At 40.3% G+C, this 21647-nt stretch overlaps 1 protein-coding gene across 5 annotated transcripts in view; it reads right to left on the reverse strand.

Moving 5' to 3' along the window:
• stau1 (staufen double-stranded RNA binding protein 1) overlaps positions 1-21647 on the reverse strand; it is a 48252-nt gene that overhangs the window by 25192 nt on the left and 1413 nt on the right. For 4 of the 5 annotated variants that reach the window (XM_068000529.1, XM_068000526.1, XM_068000527.1 and 1 more), the window contains exons 2-6: positions 15306-15582; positions 10523-10647; positions 7089-7245; positions 6620-6755; positions 4355-4526 (exon numbers count right to left, since the gene is read on the reverse strand). In XM_068000529.1, coding sequence (XP_067856630.1) covers positions 4355-4526; positions 6620-6755; positions 7089-7245; positions 10523-10647; positions 15306-15501 — 786 coding nt within the window. In that variant the 5' untranslated portion in view covers positions 15502-15582. The remainder of the gene's footprint in view (positions 1-4354; positions 4527-6619; positions 6756-7088; positions 7246-10522; positions 10648-15305; positions 15583-21647) is intronic. The other variant, XM_068000528.1, reaches the window with a different exon arrangement.

The raw sequence follows: 21647 nt of genomic DNA on the forward strand, positions 1-21647 counted from the left end.
CCTCACCGCAACTTGCTTTTCCACCTATCTTTGTATCAGCAGCAAATTTGGCCACAAGACACTCTGTTCCTTCATCCAAGTCATTGATATATATTGTAAATAGTTGAGGCCCCAGCACTGATCCCTGTGGCACTCCACTAGTTACAGATTGCCATTTTGAAAATGACTCTTTTATCCCAACTCTTTGCTTTCTGTTAGTTAGCCAATCCTCTATCCATGTCAGTATATTACCCCCAACACCATGAGCTCTTACCTTGTGCAGTAATCTTTTATGTGGCACCTTACTGAATGCCTTTTGGAAATCCAAATATACTGCATCCATTGCTTCCGCTTTATCCACCCTGCCCGTTACTTCCTCAAAGAACGCTAATAAATTTGACACAAACTATTTCCCTTTCGTAAAACCATGTTGACTCTCCTTGATTGTATTATGAGTCTCCAAATGTCCTGCTACTACTTCCTTAATAATGGATTCTAGCATTTTCCCCAATGACAGATGTTAGGTTAACTGGTCTATAGTTACTGGCTTTCTGTCTCACTCCCTTCTTGAATCAGGGTGTTACATTTGCGGTTTTCCAATCCACTGGGACCTTTCCAGAATCTGGTGAATTCTGGAAGATTACAACCAATGCATCCACTATCTCTGTAGCCACTTCCTTTAAGATCCTTGAATGCAAGCCATCAGGTCCAGGGGACTGGTCAGCCTTTAGACCCATTAGTTTACCTAGTACTTTTTCCTTTAACGATTGTGATTGTTTTTTGGTTCCTCCCTCCCCTTTGCCCCTTGATTTTCTACTATTATTGGTATGTTATTAGTGTCTTCTACTGCAAAGACAGATACAAAATGTCTGTTCAATTCCTCTGCCATTTCCTTGTTTTCTGTTATTATTTCCCCAGTCTCATCCCCTAAGGGACCAATGTTTACTTTAGCTACCCTCTTCCTTTTTATATACTTGTAGAAGCTTTTACTGTCAGTTTTTATTTTTATAGGAGAGGTGAGAGAGGTGGAACAAGGTGAGATGCGCACAAGAGCAGATGCCAAAGGAGTAGGGGGACAGACCAAGGTGCGATTTGGTGATAAGGGCCACACCGCCATTGCGGCGGTCTGGGCGGGGCAAATGGTGAAAGATATAGCTCGGCGGAAAGGCTTCTTTAAAGGGGAAGGTGTCATCACCAGTCAACCAGGTTTCCGTCAAGGCCATGATGTTGATACAATCATCCATAAGTTCATGGAAGCCAAAGGCATTGTTCGCAAGTAAATGGACATTCTGGAGTAAGATGCTGAGAGGGGCGGTGATAGCTGATCCACTGGCAGAGTCCACAGGGTTAGCGCTGGGAAGGGTGAATGGGACAGGAAGGAGATTAGCAAGATTAGCCCCCAAGGGGTGCACTGGGCCGGAAAGTCAGAGAGAGTATGATGGGGCAGTTGGGGTTGTTGCTTGTAAGGAGGCAGCCTCGATGGGCCTTTGGGAGTAAGCCAAGAGATGAACAGAGGGAAGCTGTGGGCTTATCCAAGAGGAAATCAAGCCTGGGACGGCGACAGGAAAGTAGGAAAATTGAGGAGTGCTGAAGGAGGGGGGCAAGAGTACCCGGGAGGGGAGAAATGAAAGGAGTTATGACAACATGAGAGAGGGGCCTAGAAGGAGCAAAGAAAAAATGTGAAAAAAGGAGAAACAGAAGCGATGTGCTTGGGACTGGAACGGCATCCAAAACACACACACACGAATGGACACACAAGCGCAAGTTACATAGGCATGGTTACATAGCAGGATTGGGACAGATATGTCCTGGTAATAAACAGGGAATAGAGAGGAGACAATAGGAAGAAGTCAGAGGTCTCGTGGTGGGATAAAGTTGACGCAGATAGGGTGGAGTCAATTTGGTGCATCAACGAACTGATGTCCAGGTGCAGAGGACGAGTGAGTCCAGAAGCTATTTGAAGGGTAGTGTGTCAGAGGATGCACTGCTGGAGATATTTCTGTGGGAATGAAGAGCCAGGTGTGTAGAATCGATCACGGGGCAGAAAAATAGTGGCGAAGGCAGAGGTCACTATAAAATCCAGAAGTGGCGGATAAATGGGCTACAGCCCAGCAGGGTGCATTTCTAGCCCGGAACCACACTGTTGCAAAATAAAGCTGAAAAACCAGTAGAGCAATCATGAGCTCAGCAGGTAACAGCAGCAGTGGGGGTTGGGCTATAGGCTAGACAAAGTTACCTTAAAACTTAAGCAACTGAATAGCAGATCAGAGTGACAGCAGCTGAGTCTTGCAATCTAGTTCACAGGATGAGAATTTTTATATTGGGGGACTGGTAACCAATGGATGTCAGCAAAAACATGAGCAATAGACGAGTGGGACCTTGTGTGAGATATGTTATGGGCAGCAGAGATTTGGATGAGCCAAAAAGTTTAGAGGGTAGAGAATGGCAGGAAGTGACAAAACGTATAGATGAGGGTGTCAATGACATACAGGGTGAGGCAGGAGGAAAGATGGACAAAGTGAAAGTAGCCAGTCTTTGTGTTAGAGAATATGCAGTCAGCTCAGCTTAGGATTGAACAGGACGCAGAGACTGCAAAAAGTTTGGTTCAGCCTAAGACCATGGCCAGGGAGAGGGATGGATTGGTAGCGAGGACACAGAGTTTGTAGTGGGGACCAAAGACAATGGCTTCAATCTTCCCAATATTTAACTGACGGAAATTGCATCACATCCAAACCGAATATTGGACTAACAGTCTGACAACGAAGACAGTGGAGAGGTAGAGCTGGGTGTCGTCAATGTACATGTGGAAGCTGACTCCATGTCATTAGATAAGGGAACCAAGAACAGCTCCTTGGGAGACTCCAGGGGTAAAAGTACAGGGGAAGCAAGAGAAGCCATTGCTGAAGATGGTCTAAGTACGATCAGATAGTTAGGAGTGGAAGCAAGCCAGGGCAATCCCAGAGCTGGACATTTGCTGACAACTCCATTCATTCTTTTAGTGGTTATCTTAGATCATTTCCACTGTTTGACGAGAGGGCACAAATTTATCACCATTTACCGGATCATAACTCTTCAGTCTTGAAGATGCCCATCATGTCAGTTTAACCGCTCATACTGGGATCATCTTAGTGAATCTAAGCTACACCTTTCCCTTTGCTTTTATACCCTTCCTATAATGGGGTACCTAAAACTGTACACAACACTCCAACTGCAGTCTAAGATCTTGAACAAGTTCAACATTATCTCCTTGTTGAATTTTGCACCTCTAGATAGAAAACCAAGATTCAGTTTGCTTTTTTATGGTCCTATCGACTTGTGCTGTCACTTTTAATAGCTAATGTAACCCACACACCTGGATCCCATTGTTCAAATTAAAATCTAACCATTAAAAGTGTATTTTCTATTCTTACCTTCAGTGTTGCTCGGGGTCTCAGTCACTTTTTAAATAAACCTAGCTGTAGTTAATTGAAATGTTTACAGAGATACTGCCGTCTGCACTCAACATTTAGGGGTAGAGTTTCCGCTTTGGGCACAATCGGGAAATTGCATCCAAACGGTGCTGTTGAGTTCAACTTTCTGCTAAAATTTATTTGCGTAATCACAAATGTAAAATCTTCCATGAACTAGCGCAATCAGGCAGCATAATAGAAAGTAATCGTTTTTTTCTCCTTTCCATTAAAAAGTATTCTTTGATGTATTTAAGAGTGGTAACCTGGTGCAGCTTTATTAATACAGCTGCAAATGGGTGTATCACCAAAAATATGCATTTTCAATAAGAGAGTGTCTAGTCCTCACCCTTGAGTAACTGGATTTAAAATCAATGAAAATTACTTTTAAAAAAACTACACTGAACCATTTAATAGTTTCATTGGTGTACACTAGTCAGTTTCTTTGTAAACAAAAAAGCTTTTATGAAAAAATTTTTAAAAACATGCCTACTAGTGCCTGTGCACCCAAGAAAATGAAAGCAATTTGATCAGCCTTCAAAAGCACAATTGGCAGAATCTCACAATTTCAACTTGGGGCATGGCCAGTTTTGTGGGTGGGGCTAGATTGGAGCAAATTTAATCCCGAACCAGTGTAAAAGATGAAAGCAAATGGTTTTCAGCATAACAAGTTTAAAATTCCCCGATCTTATGCACTGGTTTGGCCGATTCTGACTGGATTGCGCTGATATTACTGTGGAACTCTACCCCTTAAGAGTTTTAAACCAGGAGAGGTAGTGTCCTGGGCAGGCAATTTGGAATTCTAGCTTAGTGTAACATCTGAGATCAGTGTCGACAAGTGTAAATGTAGCATTACACTCTCCAATACAGTCCATTTGACTCAATTTTTAAAACCAAGCTAGACTGCAATCAAACATGAAAATACTCACAGTTGGTAACTTGGATGGCAGGATTTCATTTTGCAAGGCTTTGAGTGCTTTGGCAGCTGCATCATGTTTAGCAGCCTGCCTTGATCTTCCTTTTCCCTGGAACTGCTGGTTTCCAATTACAAGTTCAACTTGGTAAGTGACTGCTCCAACAGGAGGGAAAGGGTAAAAGTACCTTGGGGAAAAACAAACTATTTACAAAATCTCAAAACCCAAGAATAAGTTGAAAGATTTCAGTTATACATTATCAGCTATGGAGTTATGCACTTTTGCAGGTTATAATTCTTATAGTACCAATTCCCAAAGACCATGTCATGATCTATGTATAAATCCCACCCCCCTATTAGTATCAGCTTGATTCAGCTGTCTTAGTTTGCTGGTTGTGGATTGAATTTCCATTCCAGAATTTGAGCACAGTCTAGGCTACCACTGCAGTGCGGTAGAGGGAGTACTGCATTATCAGAAGGTGTCATCTTTTGGATGAGATGTTAAACTGAGCACTGTCTAACTGTTCAGGCGGACATAAAAGATCTCATGGTACGGTTCAAAGAGGAGCAACGAATTCCTTTGGCCAACACCAAAAAAAAATCTTATTGTTTTGGGACCTTGCTGTATGCAAATTGGCTGTTGCATCTGCCTACATGAAAATATTGACTATTTCAAAAGCCATTTGTTCGCAAACACTTCGGGATGTCCTGAGGATATGAAGTGCTATATAAATGCGATTTTTCCTTTATTGTCTCCACTGTATAACTGTAAGGAGTGATTTTCTTCTACAGCACATTCCCCCCAATCCCAGCATTGCATTCCCAGATCTTCCCAAGCCATGCATCAACTATGTCAACCAGTTATTAGAAAATATTAGCATGACTACACATCTTGTCTGAAGGCCACTCGCTCAATAGAGTTGGGATTTTCAATTTTTTATTATTCTAAATGTCATATTCAGCAGTATTCAGCTTACACAATTAGTTTTTACAACATGCGAGATCACCCTCCTTTGGGAAAGTGAACTCTTAATAGATCCAATTAGTGTGATTCTCTGGTGTTCAGATCTTTACTCAATAAAACATGTTTCACCTTAAGAACCACTTGCTTTAGTCAGTTCTGCTACAATTCCATCTGTTCGACTGAATCGATCCTTAGTTTTATCCATCTTGTTTTTAAAGTGCAGCAGTGAAGTAGACTTCCTCTTCAGATCTTTAGCATACTAACTGGAGCTTATAAGAATACAGTTCTTTTCAATAAGTAATCTGCAATGCTTTGCTTGGACACTGGTTGATTTGTTTTGATTGACAATTTACAAGTAGTTTTTACTTTCAGAAATGTTTCTGCACTTGATAAAGCACATCTGCTATTGTAATCTCTCAAGACTGCAGCGTTCATTTTTAAAACATTCACCAGTTGTCCCAAAAGATTAAATTTGTTTTTGGAATTGCAACCAACATCTCTTTTATTCTAAGGAACTTTTCCCAACACAGATCAAAATCCAAAGCTTTCTGGTGCTTTTCTCTGCTGTTTTATTCACAATACTGTTTTTTCTTGAGCTATAGCTGCTCTTATCTTTTCAACTGCTGGGTAAATTCAATGATGATCTCCTTGCCTGTCCCCTCTTCATCAAATCAATTTCCTCCCCTCTTGAAGGCACTGACTTGCTGATAAATGGTCCCACAAGTATAGGCAGCCCTCCAGTACTTCACTCAATTTTCATGCGCAACCTCAGACAGTGAGCATCAACATGATATTCAACCGTGGAGGGCTTTATGGCCATGAGTGATCTCACAACATCTACACATGCTCACTTTCTAGCAGAGGTCAGTGAACTATGATCAAAAGCAGAAAGTAAAGTTGATTTTTCCACTACCAAGTCCAAATGCAGCTCCTAATTGCACCTTGAGTGAACAGCACAAAACAGCGATTGAACATCAAAATGTTTAGTCCGTATGGTGTAACGTTTGTTTTTTTTTGTTTATACCCAGGCTAGCAGAAGAGCTCTCTCTTGTTACTGCTTATATTCTGCTACATTTCTTAAATATCATTGCCAAAGCTTCAAATCCATCACCACTCCTTCACAACTAAGGAGGCTCTGAAACATGAAACAAATCTACAGCTGTTTCTTTTCTTTCCCCCCCAACCTCTTCCCCAAAAAAAGCAAAATGGTACTTTCCCTTCATACACTATTATATGGGTAGCTAAGAATGGACAACTCATCCTAGATGTGACAGGCAGAGTAGAACATATAAACCAGTACAAAGACAAAACAGATACCTTTGAGGGTAAGCATTGTTTCTCAGCATATTGTAGCTCGGCCTTAACCCAGGATAAGGATCAATTGGTCTGTAGGTCGGTTTCTTTCCCATTTTCATACACAAGGCATTTAGTTCTACTGTTGGGGTAACACTGTCTAAAAATACAAATACAAACTTGGTTAATTTTATGTCATCCTTGAGTTCAAAATTGTGCATGCACTGTTCAACTTGCTGTACAATAGCTGGCTTAGGAGTTGTTTGGTTTAGTAAGCTAGCAAAAAGTGACTAAAAATAATCCACCAAATGAAGTTCACTATTTTACTTTTTTTTAAAAAAAGTACCTGTACCTTCACCTTTACTTTTGACCTTATATTTTAAGAGACCACTCTCCACTGATGGTTTTAACCTTTATTTCTTTTGTCAGAGTTCAATAAACAGCTATCAACGTTGCTTCTTTCAGTGACTGTTCTACTAAAACTAATTTTTACCAGGATTTTTTGAATCATTACGTGGGGGACGAGGCGGTGGTTTTGGGAGACTGGTTTCCACTAAGGCCTTTGCGGCTGCTGCATGCTGAGCCTTTTTAATGCTGCTTCCTTCAGCTTCCCAGTGCTGGTCACCAAGTGTCAGTTGCACTGTAAAAATCTAAAAAGCAAAATTTACAAAATGTCAAAAAATTCAGTGCAAACCATTACTGGATTTAACTTCAATTTCTATTTAGTGTATAGATTGCATTTAGGTTGTATGTTAAAATGAAAGCAGTTAAACATTACCACTAAACATCACCAAGTGCACTTGTAGATTTATGCTATGGATGCAGATACTTAGATACTAAAAAAAATCAAAAACTGCTCTATGACCTCAATAAGGAATTGTGCTGCAAGTATTAGAATGTCTAGGTCTATCTTTCTGATGTTGCTCATTCTATAACTACATAATCAAAAAGCCATTATGGCATTCAGGTACAATATGCTTTACAATATTTAAGAAATGCCACTTCAGATATACAAGACATATGTTGGCTACTGATTAAGGTAGGCTCATGCCAAGATCAGATTACATTAGTCATCGTGGTACAAACTAATTTTTTGCAATTCAAATTTTAAAAATTCCCTCAATAGCTCTACTTTCTCTCCCTCCCTTTCCAGAAAGCAAGAAACCTTGTTGAATAGTTCCACAGGAGACAAAAGCCTCCAGGACCTTGTCCAATTGGCCATTCTTCACATAAATCTAGACAGCCACAGAGTATCATAGCCAATCCTTGCCCTCAACTGACAACTGTGTATGCTCTTTTCAGCAGGGATCACCAGACAAGAAACAGAAGAGGGAACCCTGGATGATTTACCTTCTCCAGTTAACTTCTTATCAGGTAACATAGTACAGACCAGGAACTGAATGAGGCACCTTCTGGCCTGTACAGAGTAGTGCAATTTCCCCATTAAGCCATGATATAACATTAGTACTCTTTTATTCAGCATTAAAGATGTATTCTGTTCCTTTTATGTAATTTGAGTTTTTTTGATGGCTTCATTCTTCTCTCCCTTCATAGCCAGAGTACAGAATAGTATAGCACATGAACATCTTCTGAGGCAATAAATATTATTTCTTTAGTACCCATCCAGAAAGTGGTGCCTCAAAGTACATCATCTTATAGGAACAGTTTAAACTTTCCTAAGGATTGGAATTTCAGATCGACCCAGGAGATGCATCAGCTAAAAATTGAAATCTGTCAAGTTTTCATTTTCATAAAGTCTAGCCTATAGCCCTCCCAATATAACCCATGGTTGGGAATGGATGTTTGGGCCCCCCTCCCAACTGTATTTGCTGTACAACAGGAGAACTTCATGAGTGGAGTAGAGGCAGAAAATCAATCTGTCTGAGAAACAAAAGGTTTTGGTATGCCATTGAAAGTTTTGTAAACTGGCTGCAGAATTCCTGGGACTAGGAGGGTGCCATTGGCAGCAGTTCCATCAAGTTTCCACCACCAACTCCCTCCCCCCCCCACCACCACAGAGAAATTCTGACAGGAAGGATGGTGGGTGCCCATCCTCGTCCACCAAGCAGAGCAATCAATTGCTGATGGGAAAGTGGAAAACTCAATCTACATTTTTTTTAAAGCTTTAAAAACATAAATAGGAGCAGGAGTAGGCCATACAGCCACTCAAATGACGACTATGCCCCTTAGTTCTAGACTCTCTAGCCAGGGGAAACAATCTCTCAGCATCTACCTTGTCAAGCCCTCTCAGAATCTTATGTTTCAAATGAGATCAGCTCTCATTCTTCCAAACTCCGGAGAGTATAGGCCCATTCTACTCAACCTCTCTTCATAGGACGACCCTCTCATCCCAGGAATTAATCTAGTGAACCTATGTTGCACTGCCTCCAAGGCAAGTATATCCTTCCTTAGATAAGGAGACCAAAACTGTACGCAGTACTCCAGGTGAGAACTCACTAAAGCCCTGTATAACTGTAGTAAGACTTCCATACTCTTGTACTCCAATCCCAGTGCAATAAAGACCAACATGCCATTTGCTTTCCTAATTGCCTGCTGTACCTGCATACTAACTTGTGCTTCTTGTACGAGGACACCCAAGTTTCTCTGAACAACATTTAATAGTTTCTCACCATTAAAATAACCTGTTTTTCTATTCTTCTTTTCAAAATGAATAACCTCATTTCCCCACATTATACTTCATCTGCCACCTTCTTGCCCACTCAATTAACCTGTCTATATCCCTTTGCAGACTCTGTGTCCTCCTCACAGCTTAATTTCCCACCTAGCGTTGTATCGTCAGCAAACTTGGATACATTACATTCAGTCCCTTCATCCAAGTCATTAGTATAGATTGTAAATAGCCGAGGCCCAAGCACTGATCCTTGCAGCACCCCACTAGTTACAGCCTGCCAACCTGAGAATGTCTTCGAACAGAAAGGCCCATCTCCTCCTCCAGACAGGGCTGTAATAAGACATTCCAAATTTCGTACCCCACCCCCACCACAGGTAGCTGATCCGGAGGAAGTGATACAAATGGCACAGGCACCTACCACTATACCAATGACCCATCCACAGGATTTAGAGCATGATTAATGTCAGAGCTGACAGACAGCCAAAAGTCTCATACTGCCACAGCTCTGGCAGCAGAGAGGAACTCCAGGCCCATTAAGTTCTAATTTACTGAGGTCACTATCATATGCTTGTAATATGAGCAACTGCGGTTCCAAGAGCAATGCAAATTCTGAGAAGGGAAAATTGCAGTTTGGTGAAGTCTGTGCCCTGCTCGTTTGGAGTCCAGATGGAAGTCTATGCCGCAATGGTCCATTCTAAACCAACTGGAAACTTGAACTCCCACGTAGTTGGGAGCGATTCAAAAATTTCACTTTTGTAGAGAAAAGTCGTCTAGCCAATCACTTCCACATCAACTGCAATTGTGGCAAGCATTAGTGTGCGCATAGAAATTAATAACCTACCTCTACTTAAGAAAAATTGGTTCTCTCGCCAACACCAAGGTCACTGTACTGCAAATCTACATTTCATTCAATCTCACCTAGTAATAAGAATGTACAGGTTCATTCAGATACTCAAGGACATGTACTAAATATTTTAAACTTTCTAAGTACATTGCCCAAGGTCCCAAGTTACATTATTAGGGAGTTTTAAAGGAAAAGCGCATTCTGCAGAATTCCCTAATATCCAGACTGAATGATATTTGGATAAAAATAAATAAGCAACTGAAACAAAAATAAATTCAGGCCACAAAGGCTTTGCATTGCTCTTTCCCAAAATTTCTGAAGAAATTCTGTCATTTTCAACTTAAAAGTTGCAGAACACCCATATCAATTTGAAATAACCTATTCAAAACTTAGGGAATGGACTCCAACCAAAGCACAAAGAGAGAACTATCAATTAATTTTTTGTACTTACCTTGGCATGAGCTGGACCAAGTTCATTTAAAAGTTTGTATTCTGGCTGAATCTTGTTGAAACGGGCTAACTCATTCACAAGACACATAGGGGTTTTCTCTTTGGGGTTTGCCATGTTTGAAGGAACTGAAAAATAAGTATATTGCATCAACCAACACATTTTTTCTGTATTGCTACCAAATATTATCCCCAACAGGCAGCCATTATTGCCAGTACTGATGAATTTCACCAATAAGAACTTCCTGAAGCAATGGATTTTAAAATGTTTTCAGTATTTAAGACACATGTCGATGCTGCCTTATTAACTCAAGAAAGGTAGTTTCTGCTGTTGCCATTTACAGCTCCTCTAGACCCATCTTTTGTTTCTTTACTTGTCCCATTGCCACCCTCCTTGCCTTGCACCATCGTCCCTTTTGTCATTTAATCAATCCACCCCATCACAGACCTTCCCTTTTGTTCTTTCCTCCCCTCCCTCTTTCCTTTGCCTAGCTCTACTTGTTTAAAACTGTTAAATCTAACTTTTTCCAGTTCTGACGAAAAGGTCATCGACCTGAAACGTCAATTCTTTCTTTTTCCACCGATGCTGCCTGATTGAGTATTTCCAGCATTTTCTGTTTTTATTTCCAATTTTCAGCATCCGCAGTATTTCGCTTTTGAAAGATCATTAACACCTTATTAAAAAGGTTAATTTTTTCCACATGAATCCCAAAACAAATGTGTCTGTTAGAGAACCCTCTGGGCATGTGGATTAGGTACTCAGGCAGGTAGATTAGGTACTTCTCCCACCAATTTTTACACAACTATGGGCAGTACTGCACTGCTTCAACTGACCGGAGAAATGATAGGATGAACCTCCCACAAAGATCTAGCACACTGATAATTCAGCCTCTACCCCTCCCTCCGCAAAACGGCTTTCCTGCATATAAATGGATGACAAGTTTCCACAAGCAGGTTAAGTTTCTTATGAACTGAAACCTGCACTTTAACCCCTGCTACATTTGGGTTAGCATAGCCTATATTTAATAATTAACCCTGATCACAATAAACCACTTACTGGAGAATACACAGGATGGCCACTGCATTTTTCTGTTATCATGGACTTGGACAACAGAATATACTGTCCACTCACTTCATACAGGCTAAACCACTTTTGCTTTATATGTAAATGAGTCCAGAAGTTCAAATATAGCCAAGATATACTTCAGAGGTGCCCAAAAGCTGCAGAGGATCCACTGCATATTTCCAACATTTTCTGTATTTATCCTAGTAAATAATTGGAATGAAGGCCTTAGGATTATGTCTCCCCTTAGCAGTGTTCACATTTTCCCCAATTAGACTGGTTTTAAACATCCAACAGTTGGATATTATATTTTTAATTAGTTTTCACTATGGTGAATTTACATAAAATTGCAACACTGTGGAGGATCCCACAGAAACAAACAACTGGCTGACAAAAAATACATTTAGGTCAGACATCCATCCAGAAGTTGACTCGGGCTATTTGCACTGCAGCCAGTGATATGAATTCACCATCAAGACTAATTAGCAAAGAACAAAAAGGAAATTTCAGAGTTCTAACCCAGCTGACAGTTGCCATTTTTATAGTTACCCTGCTGAAAGCTATAAAAATCAAAAGAGATAAAAAACTTCATTCAGAAAATTTCTAAGTTCAAACAAGTATATCTTCAACCACAACAGTGAACCTAAAATTAATTTGGAATATATTCTACATTAACAAATCGTATCAGCCAAAGTTATTTTTAAATTCAACAGCTTGCATTTATACAGCGACATTTCAAAGCACTCGAGGGTGGCGGGAGACAGAGTTTGCTGGGCCTTGGCATGGACATGGGTGATAGCAGTGCAGGCTGCGTCATTTTGGGCGAGCTATACTTGGGGGATGTCAGTAAGATCATTGGAGAAATATAGACATGGATAAGGATTTCAGCAGCAGAAGAGGAACAGGTAGGGGAGGTGTAGCTATGATACAAAGCTATGATATATGAAAGAAAGCTGTCTTGGTGACAAGTTGGTTGAAGACAAGAAGTTATGCTTTGTATCAAGCAGTACACAAAGGTTCCACACTTCTGGTCTTAATTGGAGGAGGCAGAGATTCTTGGTGACACGCGAATGTGGAATCCTGAAGGCAGCTACTTCAGTTTTGCTTAATGTCAGATAGGCAGTTGAAGACAGTGGCAACAGCACCGGGGTCAGCGGAAGAGCTGAAAAATTGCTGCGTACTTGTGGAAACCAATTCCATGCTTCTGGATGATGTCATCGACAGATAGCAATGATCTAGGATTGGGTTGGGGTGGGGGACGGAGATAACAATTAAGATTAAGATGGCTATGCAGGCACAGAAGGAGAAACGTCTCAAGGAAATATAATGGCTATGAGGCCAAGTAGAAGTGGAATCTGGCACAAAGAAAGTAGACTGTGCAAGAGATGCCAAAGGAGGATGCCGTGTTTGACAGTGTTAATGACAATGTTCAGATTGAGTGTATGTTTATGAATCTTAAAATTCATACAATCGTAACACATCTATAAATTCATTCTTAACTCACCACTGCTATGTAACTAGATAAGCCACAAGGTTTCTGCCCAATTAAGCATCACAAATATATGCAACAAACACTAGTTTACGGTAGAAGACATCTAAGCTGTTTGTGCTTACTCAACAGTGAACTGGTCATGTCAGTTATGGGCTCCATGGGTGCATGAGTTAGTCTTTCCAAAGGAAATATGCATGCAAGGTCAAAAGTGCATTTCTTGCAGCATCTGAAGTAAACTGCAGAAACATTTAACCATTTTACAAAGAATTTTCCAAAACTTGATCTGAAAACCAAGGATTTACAGTGAAGAAAGTGGACAGAGGGATCACATCCTAGTGTTCTATTGATGCTGGTCTGTAGCTGGGAGGCAAACATGAGCAACCCAAGACAACTTCAATCGCCAACTTTCTTTTTGGGGAAATGCCTGCTCCTATCCAAAAACATTGCCAAAGTCTGTAATGTGGCAAATCAAGGGCATAGAACACTGCCCTGCCATTATAGTACAGAAAATATGCACTGTATTGTGCTGTACCATTAATGCAGTTGTTTATTATGCAGCTGAAAGAGTGGACTAAAAATAAATGGAGATGGACAGCATTGTAAAGATTAGGATGCTGAATTGTTTCTGCTTACATGATAAGCCAGAAACACCTTGTGTTAATGATCACTACTCATCCAACAACACTTACTTGGGATTTGAATAGCTCCCATCCAGATGTTTAACACAAACTACTCCTCACAAGAGCAAACACAGTATCTTGTTTACCACCCCCTGCCCCAAACAAAACCAAAAAGGAGATAAGAATTCTCATCTGTAATTCGCATTTCCAACACGTATCCAAATCTACTGACAGAGCAAGTCAATGTGTCTTACACAACCTATTTAAAGAACATACCAGATAACAGACCTTACATACTCAATACAGAAGACAGGCAGCACTCCACAAATAGAGAGCACAGTGCAATAGAAAAATATTGCATCTAGGGTGCTACAACTGGCCTTCATACCTTGGTTTGGGAAGGGGAAAATTGGACAGAATTCTCTCGGAGTGTGTACATGTAGGCTTTGGTTGATGACCTGGATGTGATATTACCCATCATCAAATAGCCTGCAATGTTCAATGTCCAGACTCATGCATGATGAAGGACCATTTTAGCAAGGTACTGATGGGACTCTTGCACCCACAAAACCATATCCTGACAAGAGTAAACTCCAAAGAAGAGGAGGAAAATCCCACAAGAATAAAAACCTTAATATAGACAGTAGTCTTTATTCTCAGTTATTTCTGTGTGTCAAACATCACTATGCAGCATTGCAGCAAAAACTGCTCCTCTCATTCACTCATGCTAGAGTATGATACCACAGGCTCTGGCAGACTTTCACTGCCCCACCAAAGCAGCAATTTCTACTGTGTGATCTTACACAAATCAGATTACAGGACCACTAAGGAGAGAGTGGAGTACTTTTTTTTTTGGGGGGGTGGGGGGAAGGGGAAGGGGAAGGGGAGACTGCATCATAGATAAGCCAAATCCCATCCTCACTCAACATTTCCAGTAGTAGTCACTGTTATTATGATCAGGGCCAACATGACTTTTCTTCTCCCAACCCCAGGGACATTGAGCCCACATTACCAGCCTGGATAAAATTAAGCAGCTGAGACTAAGGATAGCTTCTGGGATCTGCCTGCTTTGTACAGCTCAGCACCACATCAGACAGTACAACTACACACTGAGCCATGAGTGGAGCTTAGAGCAGAAGTGTAGTATTTAAAGAAAGGGAGATGCTGGGGGAATATTTTAATTTCAAGTTCAGTGTAAAAGAAAATGAAGATTTCTCGCTCTCTCGAAGTTATCAAATTTAGTGTCATTTTCCTATTGCCAGGGATTATCATTTCAGGTTTCCCAATTCACCAAAGGAAGAGTTTAGTTGATGTCTGTCACATACTCCTGTAAACCCCATGCCCTTCCAAAAAAAAAAGTTTTCATACTCCAATGCTTTCTGCTAGGTATTCACCGCTAAAAGATATTGGTGTGTTGAATGCTATGGATTCTAAAAACATTAAGGCAACTTTACAGCCACATTATTATAACAAGCTGAAATTTTCCATGTACACTCGATCGCATGATTGAAGCAAAAATTTCTATTCAAGCTACTTAACAAAACCTCAACTTAAACATTTAAACAATTCTAGCTTGGCAATAACATTTCCTTTATTGCTCATCTATACATACCTGCAGCTGCGGTGGTGGAAGTGGCAGACATGGAGGGTAAAGCTGAGCTTTGAACGGGCCTACTTGCACTTTCCGATGGCAGAGGACCAATACCAGAAGGAATGCTCTGGCCAACAGTGCTACCCAAAAGAGGCTGCGATAGGCTGGAGGATGAGTTATGAACCTGAATCTGAGACATTTCACACTTCCAACTCATTAACTTTAAGAAGATTAGGTTTATAGGAAGATTTCACAGAGGTGCTGGTTAAGATCAGAAATATGCAGTAGCAGGATTTATCTGGAAAAAAATACAAAATTACAATTCAGTACAATTGTGTTAATCAACCACAAACCCTAATCTCAGTACTTAACTATTTCAGAAATAATTACATTCCAAAACAGAGCCATTTAATTTATGTATTCTATAGAAACTGAAGTGCAATGCTAAATTGGCCTCAGTATCCACACTACAATAAAATGTTACATTACAGTATTACCAATGCAAAATTAATTAACTCAATAAAGCATTGCAAAATTCACCACTGGTAGCTCAATTTTAATTTAGTACATGATTTATCCATCTGCTCACACTTCTCCAAAAAAAGCCAGGACATCTTCATATCTGAACTAAGAGCGCAACCTGAGCAAGTTTGTCCAATAAGTAGGTCGGCCACAGAGAAAGGTGCTCTTTTCAATCCCTGATTTGCCAAGTTAGTGGACTTGGGGTGGTGTGGGCTACAATTGATCTTAATGTGCCTATGTGTCATTATGCAGCAATACCTGCTGGAAGTACATGCATCCATGAAAACACACCATAGCAGGAAAGGGGAGAAAACTTAGAAAGTTGGCACGGAAATAAAAAAATAGAAGGGGAGCTGGGGACACAATAGATTAACACATCATTGTCATTTCTAGGACCTGGATTGAAGTCCAGTCCAGACTGCCAGTATGAAAATCAGGTTCAGGCTCTCAAATTAACTTGAGCAGTCATACCCAGACTTTCTTCCCATTGACACTGATAGCCTACTTGATCAAGGTTGGCATCACAGTCAATGTCCATCCTGTCCTCACCAACATATGTACTTTCCAGGGGCACTGGACAGCTAATACAGCAGGTAATAGGTTGAATCCAGTTCTTGGTGTGCTCCACTCAGCACCATATTGCAAAGCAAAGGTTGGAAAAAGTCAGCTATTTAAAAATAAGTCATAATTTTGTTAGCCACAGTAATTTTGATGATTCTAATCCTGCCCTTTCTCCATATCCTTTACTTCCCAATTAACTATCGTATCTCCCTTCAAATGCCTCAATTGATTTTCTACCTATGGCCTTCTGCAACATTCTCAACCCTTTCTGAAAAAAGTTCTGGTTTTGTTCCTAACTGAGTTAGTTCTAATTCCAAGATTATACCCCTTGTTCTGCATTCCTCTATTAGGAAGAGTTGTTTCCCATTTATGCTGTCAATTCCTCTAAAAAAAAATCTCAATCACATCACCCCTTAATCTCATTTTTAACCCAGGTGTCATCATAAACCAATCCTTTCATCAGGTATCATCCTGGTGAATCTAATGTTAATTAGAGAATGCTAATACAAGAAGTCTTAGAAATAAACTGCTAGAACTACAATCTTATGCAGCATTAGAAAACCCATTATTATAGGTGTTACTGAGACATGGCTATATTTAAATGATGGTGCCGAATGCCATATCACAGGGTATAACTGTTTTAAGAAAGATCGAATAGGTCAGAATGGAGGTGGCGTAGCCTTATTTGTCAGAAACAATTTGTCTGCTGTGGCAAGAGATATTAGCACATCAGCAGTAGCTATTTGGATTCAATTAGTCCAAGCCAAATGCCCCAAGTTTATGATTGGCACCTGATGACCTCCAGGACAGGCATCCCGAGCTGATGTGGAACTTTGTTCATAAATGCTATTGTTTCTTGCCTTGGCCCAATTTGCATTGTGGGAGACTTCAACTTTCCCTGTATTAAATGGTCTGATGGTGAAACATCTAGTGTGGTGGGGAGAGTAGCTGAGACTTTTGTAGACACCATAAATGATTATTTCCTTACACTGCACGTTGATGAGGCAACAAAAATAAACAAATTCTAAATCTGATTTTTAGCAGTGATTGGCTGTATCAAACCTCCAAGCAGGGAAACACCTGGCCAGCTCTGATCATAATTTGATTAGGTTTAATCTTATTGGCCAATCCAAGGCTGCAGCCAATCTAATGATGGTCCCACATTTTAAAAAGGATAACTTTACAAAAATGGTTGAAGTTTTGGCAAAAGTTGACTGGGCAACCCTACTAGATAGGCAATTGAGTAGACGACAAATGGGTTCTATTTAAAACCACTCAAACAGAATGAAGTCATATATGTCCCAATGGCTTAAAGAAGGGCACATGGTTAAACAAAGCCATTATGGTTGATGAGGAATGTACAGAGACAAATTCGACTGAAACAGAAGGCATTCTACACCTTTAACGCATTAAACGCAGAACAAGGAAGAGTATATCACGCAATTAAGACAGACAAAAACAGCCAGATTAGCCAAAAGATCTCTGGAAAAGAATGATGTGGAGATGCCGGTGATGGACTGGGGTTGACAATTGTAAACAATTTTACAACACCAAGTTATAGTCCAGCAATTTTATTTTAAATTCACAAGCTTTCGGAGGCTACCTCCTTCCTCAGGTGAACGATGTGGTGTTGTAAAATTGTTTACAATCTGGAAAAGAAGACGGTGCATAATTGTGGCAATAGCAGCAAAATCTTTTTAAGCTATATCAGTAGTCAGAAGACCATAAATGACCGTACAGGGTCACTAAAGAATACTGCAGGGCAGATTCAAACTGATTCTCAGGTTATGGTAGAGCTGCTAAATGACTGTTTTGCATCAGTCTATACTCTTGTAGATGCTGCTTATTATTGAATAGAATTATTAAAATAGATAGTAATGTCACTGAGTTACAGAACAGAAACAGGCCATTCAGCCCAACTGGTCTATGCCAGCATTTATGCTCCATACGAGCCTCCTCCCTCCCTACTTCATCTACCCCTATCAGCATACCTTTCTCCTTCTTCGATCTTCTCATGTCATACCCACCTTGTTAAACTCCCTGGTAAATACTGAGGCAAAATTACCATTCAATATTTCTACCATTTCACTGTCATTACCTGTGAGTTTATCTTGTGCATCCCTTTGTGGCCCTATCTCTATCCTGATTTTTCTTCTGTTATTTCAGTGTCTGTAGAAAATGTTACTATTTCTCTTTATATTCCTTGATAATTTAATTTTTTAGTTTCGGTTTGCTTTCCTAATTGTTTTTTTGATATCCTTCCTAACCACTTTGCATTCCCTTTGTCATCCTTTCCTTTATTGTCGATGTATTTAAAGTACGCTTCTTTTTAAAAAAAGTTTCAATTTTACTTATATCTCTTTATTCATCTATGGTGCTTTATTATTGGCTAGTTTGCTCTTGCTCTTGCTCTTGCTCTTTTGTGGGATATATTTCTTCTGAACTCTAATATTATCACCATTTTAAATATTTCCCTCATCTAGGCTAGCTTAGGAAAGCCCAAAACTGGTAGGGCTCCAGGTCCAGATAATATCCATCCAAGGGTGGTTAAAGAGATGGGACAGGTGCTCTGTGAACTCCTTGCCCGTATCTTTAATAGTTCAATAGAGTCAGGATGGTTCCCTTAGATTAGAAGCTAACTCACGTAGTGTTCCTATTTTCATAAAAAAGGGGACAAATCAGAGCCGGGGAACCACAGGCCAATCAGCCTGACATCCATTATTGGGAAGATGTTAGAAGAGATCATAGGAGATGCCCTTTATGATCACTGGGAAAGGGTGGGGGCCATTACAAATACACATCATGGCTTCTGAAAAAATAGGTCATGCCTAACTAATTTGATAGAGGTTTTTTTTGAGGAAGTCAGTAGGGTAGTGGATGAGGGCAATCCAGCAAACGTTGTCTATCTAGACTGCATTAGGGTTAGGGTTAACCCTAACCTTAACCTCATACCAGGTTATTTCACAAGACAGAATTCTGTGGTATCAGCAAAAATTTGAAAAGCTGGATTAGGAATTGGCCCCAATCCTGCAGTTAATGGATGTGGTTCAGCTTGGAGACATGTTACTAGTGGTGGCCCCCAGAGATCAGACCTAGGCCCACTACTCTTCACAGTTTTTATTAATGACCTGAACTGCAATATTGGGAGTATGGTAAGTGAGTTTGCAGATGACACCAAAATCTGTGCAAAGGTTAAGGTGGTAGAGGAGCGCAATCAAATCCAAAAAGATTTAGACATGCTAGGCAAGTGGGCCACATGTTGGCAAATGGCACTTAATTTAGATAAATGTAGTGTCATGCATGTTGGTAGGGCCAACACAAAATACACGTGTCATTTGCAGGGAACAATACTGGAAGAGGTTGAGAAAAAGATCTTGGTGTTATTGTGCACAGATTACGAAAAGTTCATGACCAATGTAGAGAAACTGTAGCTAAAACGAACAAGGTATTGGGTTGCATTAATAGAATCACTCAGTATAAAATGAAGGACACCATTTTGACACTATACAGGTCGCTGGTCAGACTGCATCCAGGGTACTCTGCTCAGTTTTGGTCCTCCCACATGGTGGATGGTATCGTGGCCTTGGAAAACATCCAGAGGAACTAGATTCCTAGCTTGAAGAACCTCAGCGACTCAGATTGGCTCAAGGTCCTTCATCTACTTATTTTAGAGCAGCATAGACTTAAGAGGTGACCTGATAGAGGTCTATAAAATATTGAAAGGGCTGGATAGCAGCCCTATTGATAGATTATTCCAGTTTAACAGGTTGGGGAGGACCAGAACACACTAGTCTAAACTATGGAAGATTAATAGACTGGATGTTAGGCGGTAGTTCTTTTCCCAGAGAATTATGAGCCTCTGGAATACAGTGCCAGCTGACTCTCGATTGCCTGAGGGGATCGGGGAGGAATTTCACAGTATTTTTTCCTTTAATGGTCCTGGGTTTTCTGGGCTTTTTTCCCTCTCCCAGGAGATGACATGGCTGTGGGGTGGGGATCGGGGGAGGGATGAAGTGTTTAGCTGTGGGGCAGGCTTGATGGACCAGTTGGTCTTTTCCAGCCCATCAATTTTGTATGTTGGTATCAGAAAGAAACTTACTGTGTCTAACAATTTTTGCAGCCATTATTTTTTTTAAAATTAGTCAAATGCTGTCACAATCAAGATCTTTATAAGGGCCATCAGCTTTTTTATACCAACTGTTGAAAATCAATTTTGCAACCACTACAAAGATGGATTGGTCCTGCAGAAAATGGAAGTCAGCAGTACCAATGTTTCACCATGACTAAATAAGTCAAATTCAGCTTTTATTACATAGGAATCCAGGAATGTTACCATTGTTTTGGGGATCACATCCTGTCAATTTCTAATTAGGGCAATCAGTGACTGAAAACGCCAAATTCTATTATGGGACCACCCCCCCACCACATGTTTTGGGGATTGTATTCAGAGATTCTATCCATTTTAAAAAAAAATGAAAACCCAAAATCAGCAGTCTTAACAGTGATTTAAAAAAAAAATTGATGCTGATCTTTTGAAACCCTCACCCATGCCTTGCTCACTTCCAGATTCAACTATTCTACTCCTCTCCCATCCTCCAAGAAGTTCAGCTCATCCAATACTCCAGATCAAGTCTCATTCACTCATCATCCTGCCCTTACTGACTTATGTTGACTCCTAGTTCCCCCAACCTCCCCAATTTAAAATTCTCATCCCCATGTTTAAATCCCTTTATGGCTAAATTCCATTAGATTCCCCCAACCCCCTAAACTGTATAATACATTTTATTGAAAGACCATGAAACTGGATGCCATAAAACAAACAGGAACTGACACAATTAATACCACAGTGCAGTGTCAATACAAAAATGAACAAATTAATATTTAAATCAATGCTGCAAGCAGAAAATCACTGGCTGGGGAGCACAGAAAAGAAAATCGCCCCCCATCGAGTTTAATTCCATGTTACTGACAATTTGCATATTTCCCAACCTGCTGATAACTGAATGAGTGGTTATATTTAGCATTTATCCACCAAAGAAGCAACAGTACTAAGGACAGATCTTTCTAATCCTCCAAGCCCACAAAATTTAGATGAAATGAAAAAGACCAGCGAATAAGAAAATTAAGCACTAATGGGACAGAAAGGTCATCGACCCAAAATGTTAACTCTTTCTTTCTCGACAGATGCTGCCTGACTTGCTGAGTATTTCCAGCATTTTCTGTTTTTATTACAAATAGGACAGAGTTACATGAGCTTTGGGGGCTATATCAGAGGGTCAG

The sequence above is a fragment of the Heptranchias perlo genome, chromosome 19, assembly GCF_035084215.1.
Source record: "Heptranchias perlo isolate sHepPer1 chromosome 19, sHepPer1.hap1, whole genome shotgun sequence".
In the NCBI taxonomy this organism is placed as follows: domain Eukaryota; kingdom Metazoa; phylum Chordata; class Chondrichthyes; order Hexanchiformes; family Hexanchidae; genus Heptranchias; species Heptranchias perlo.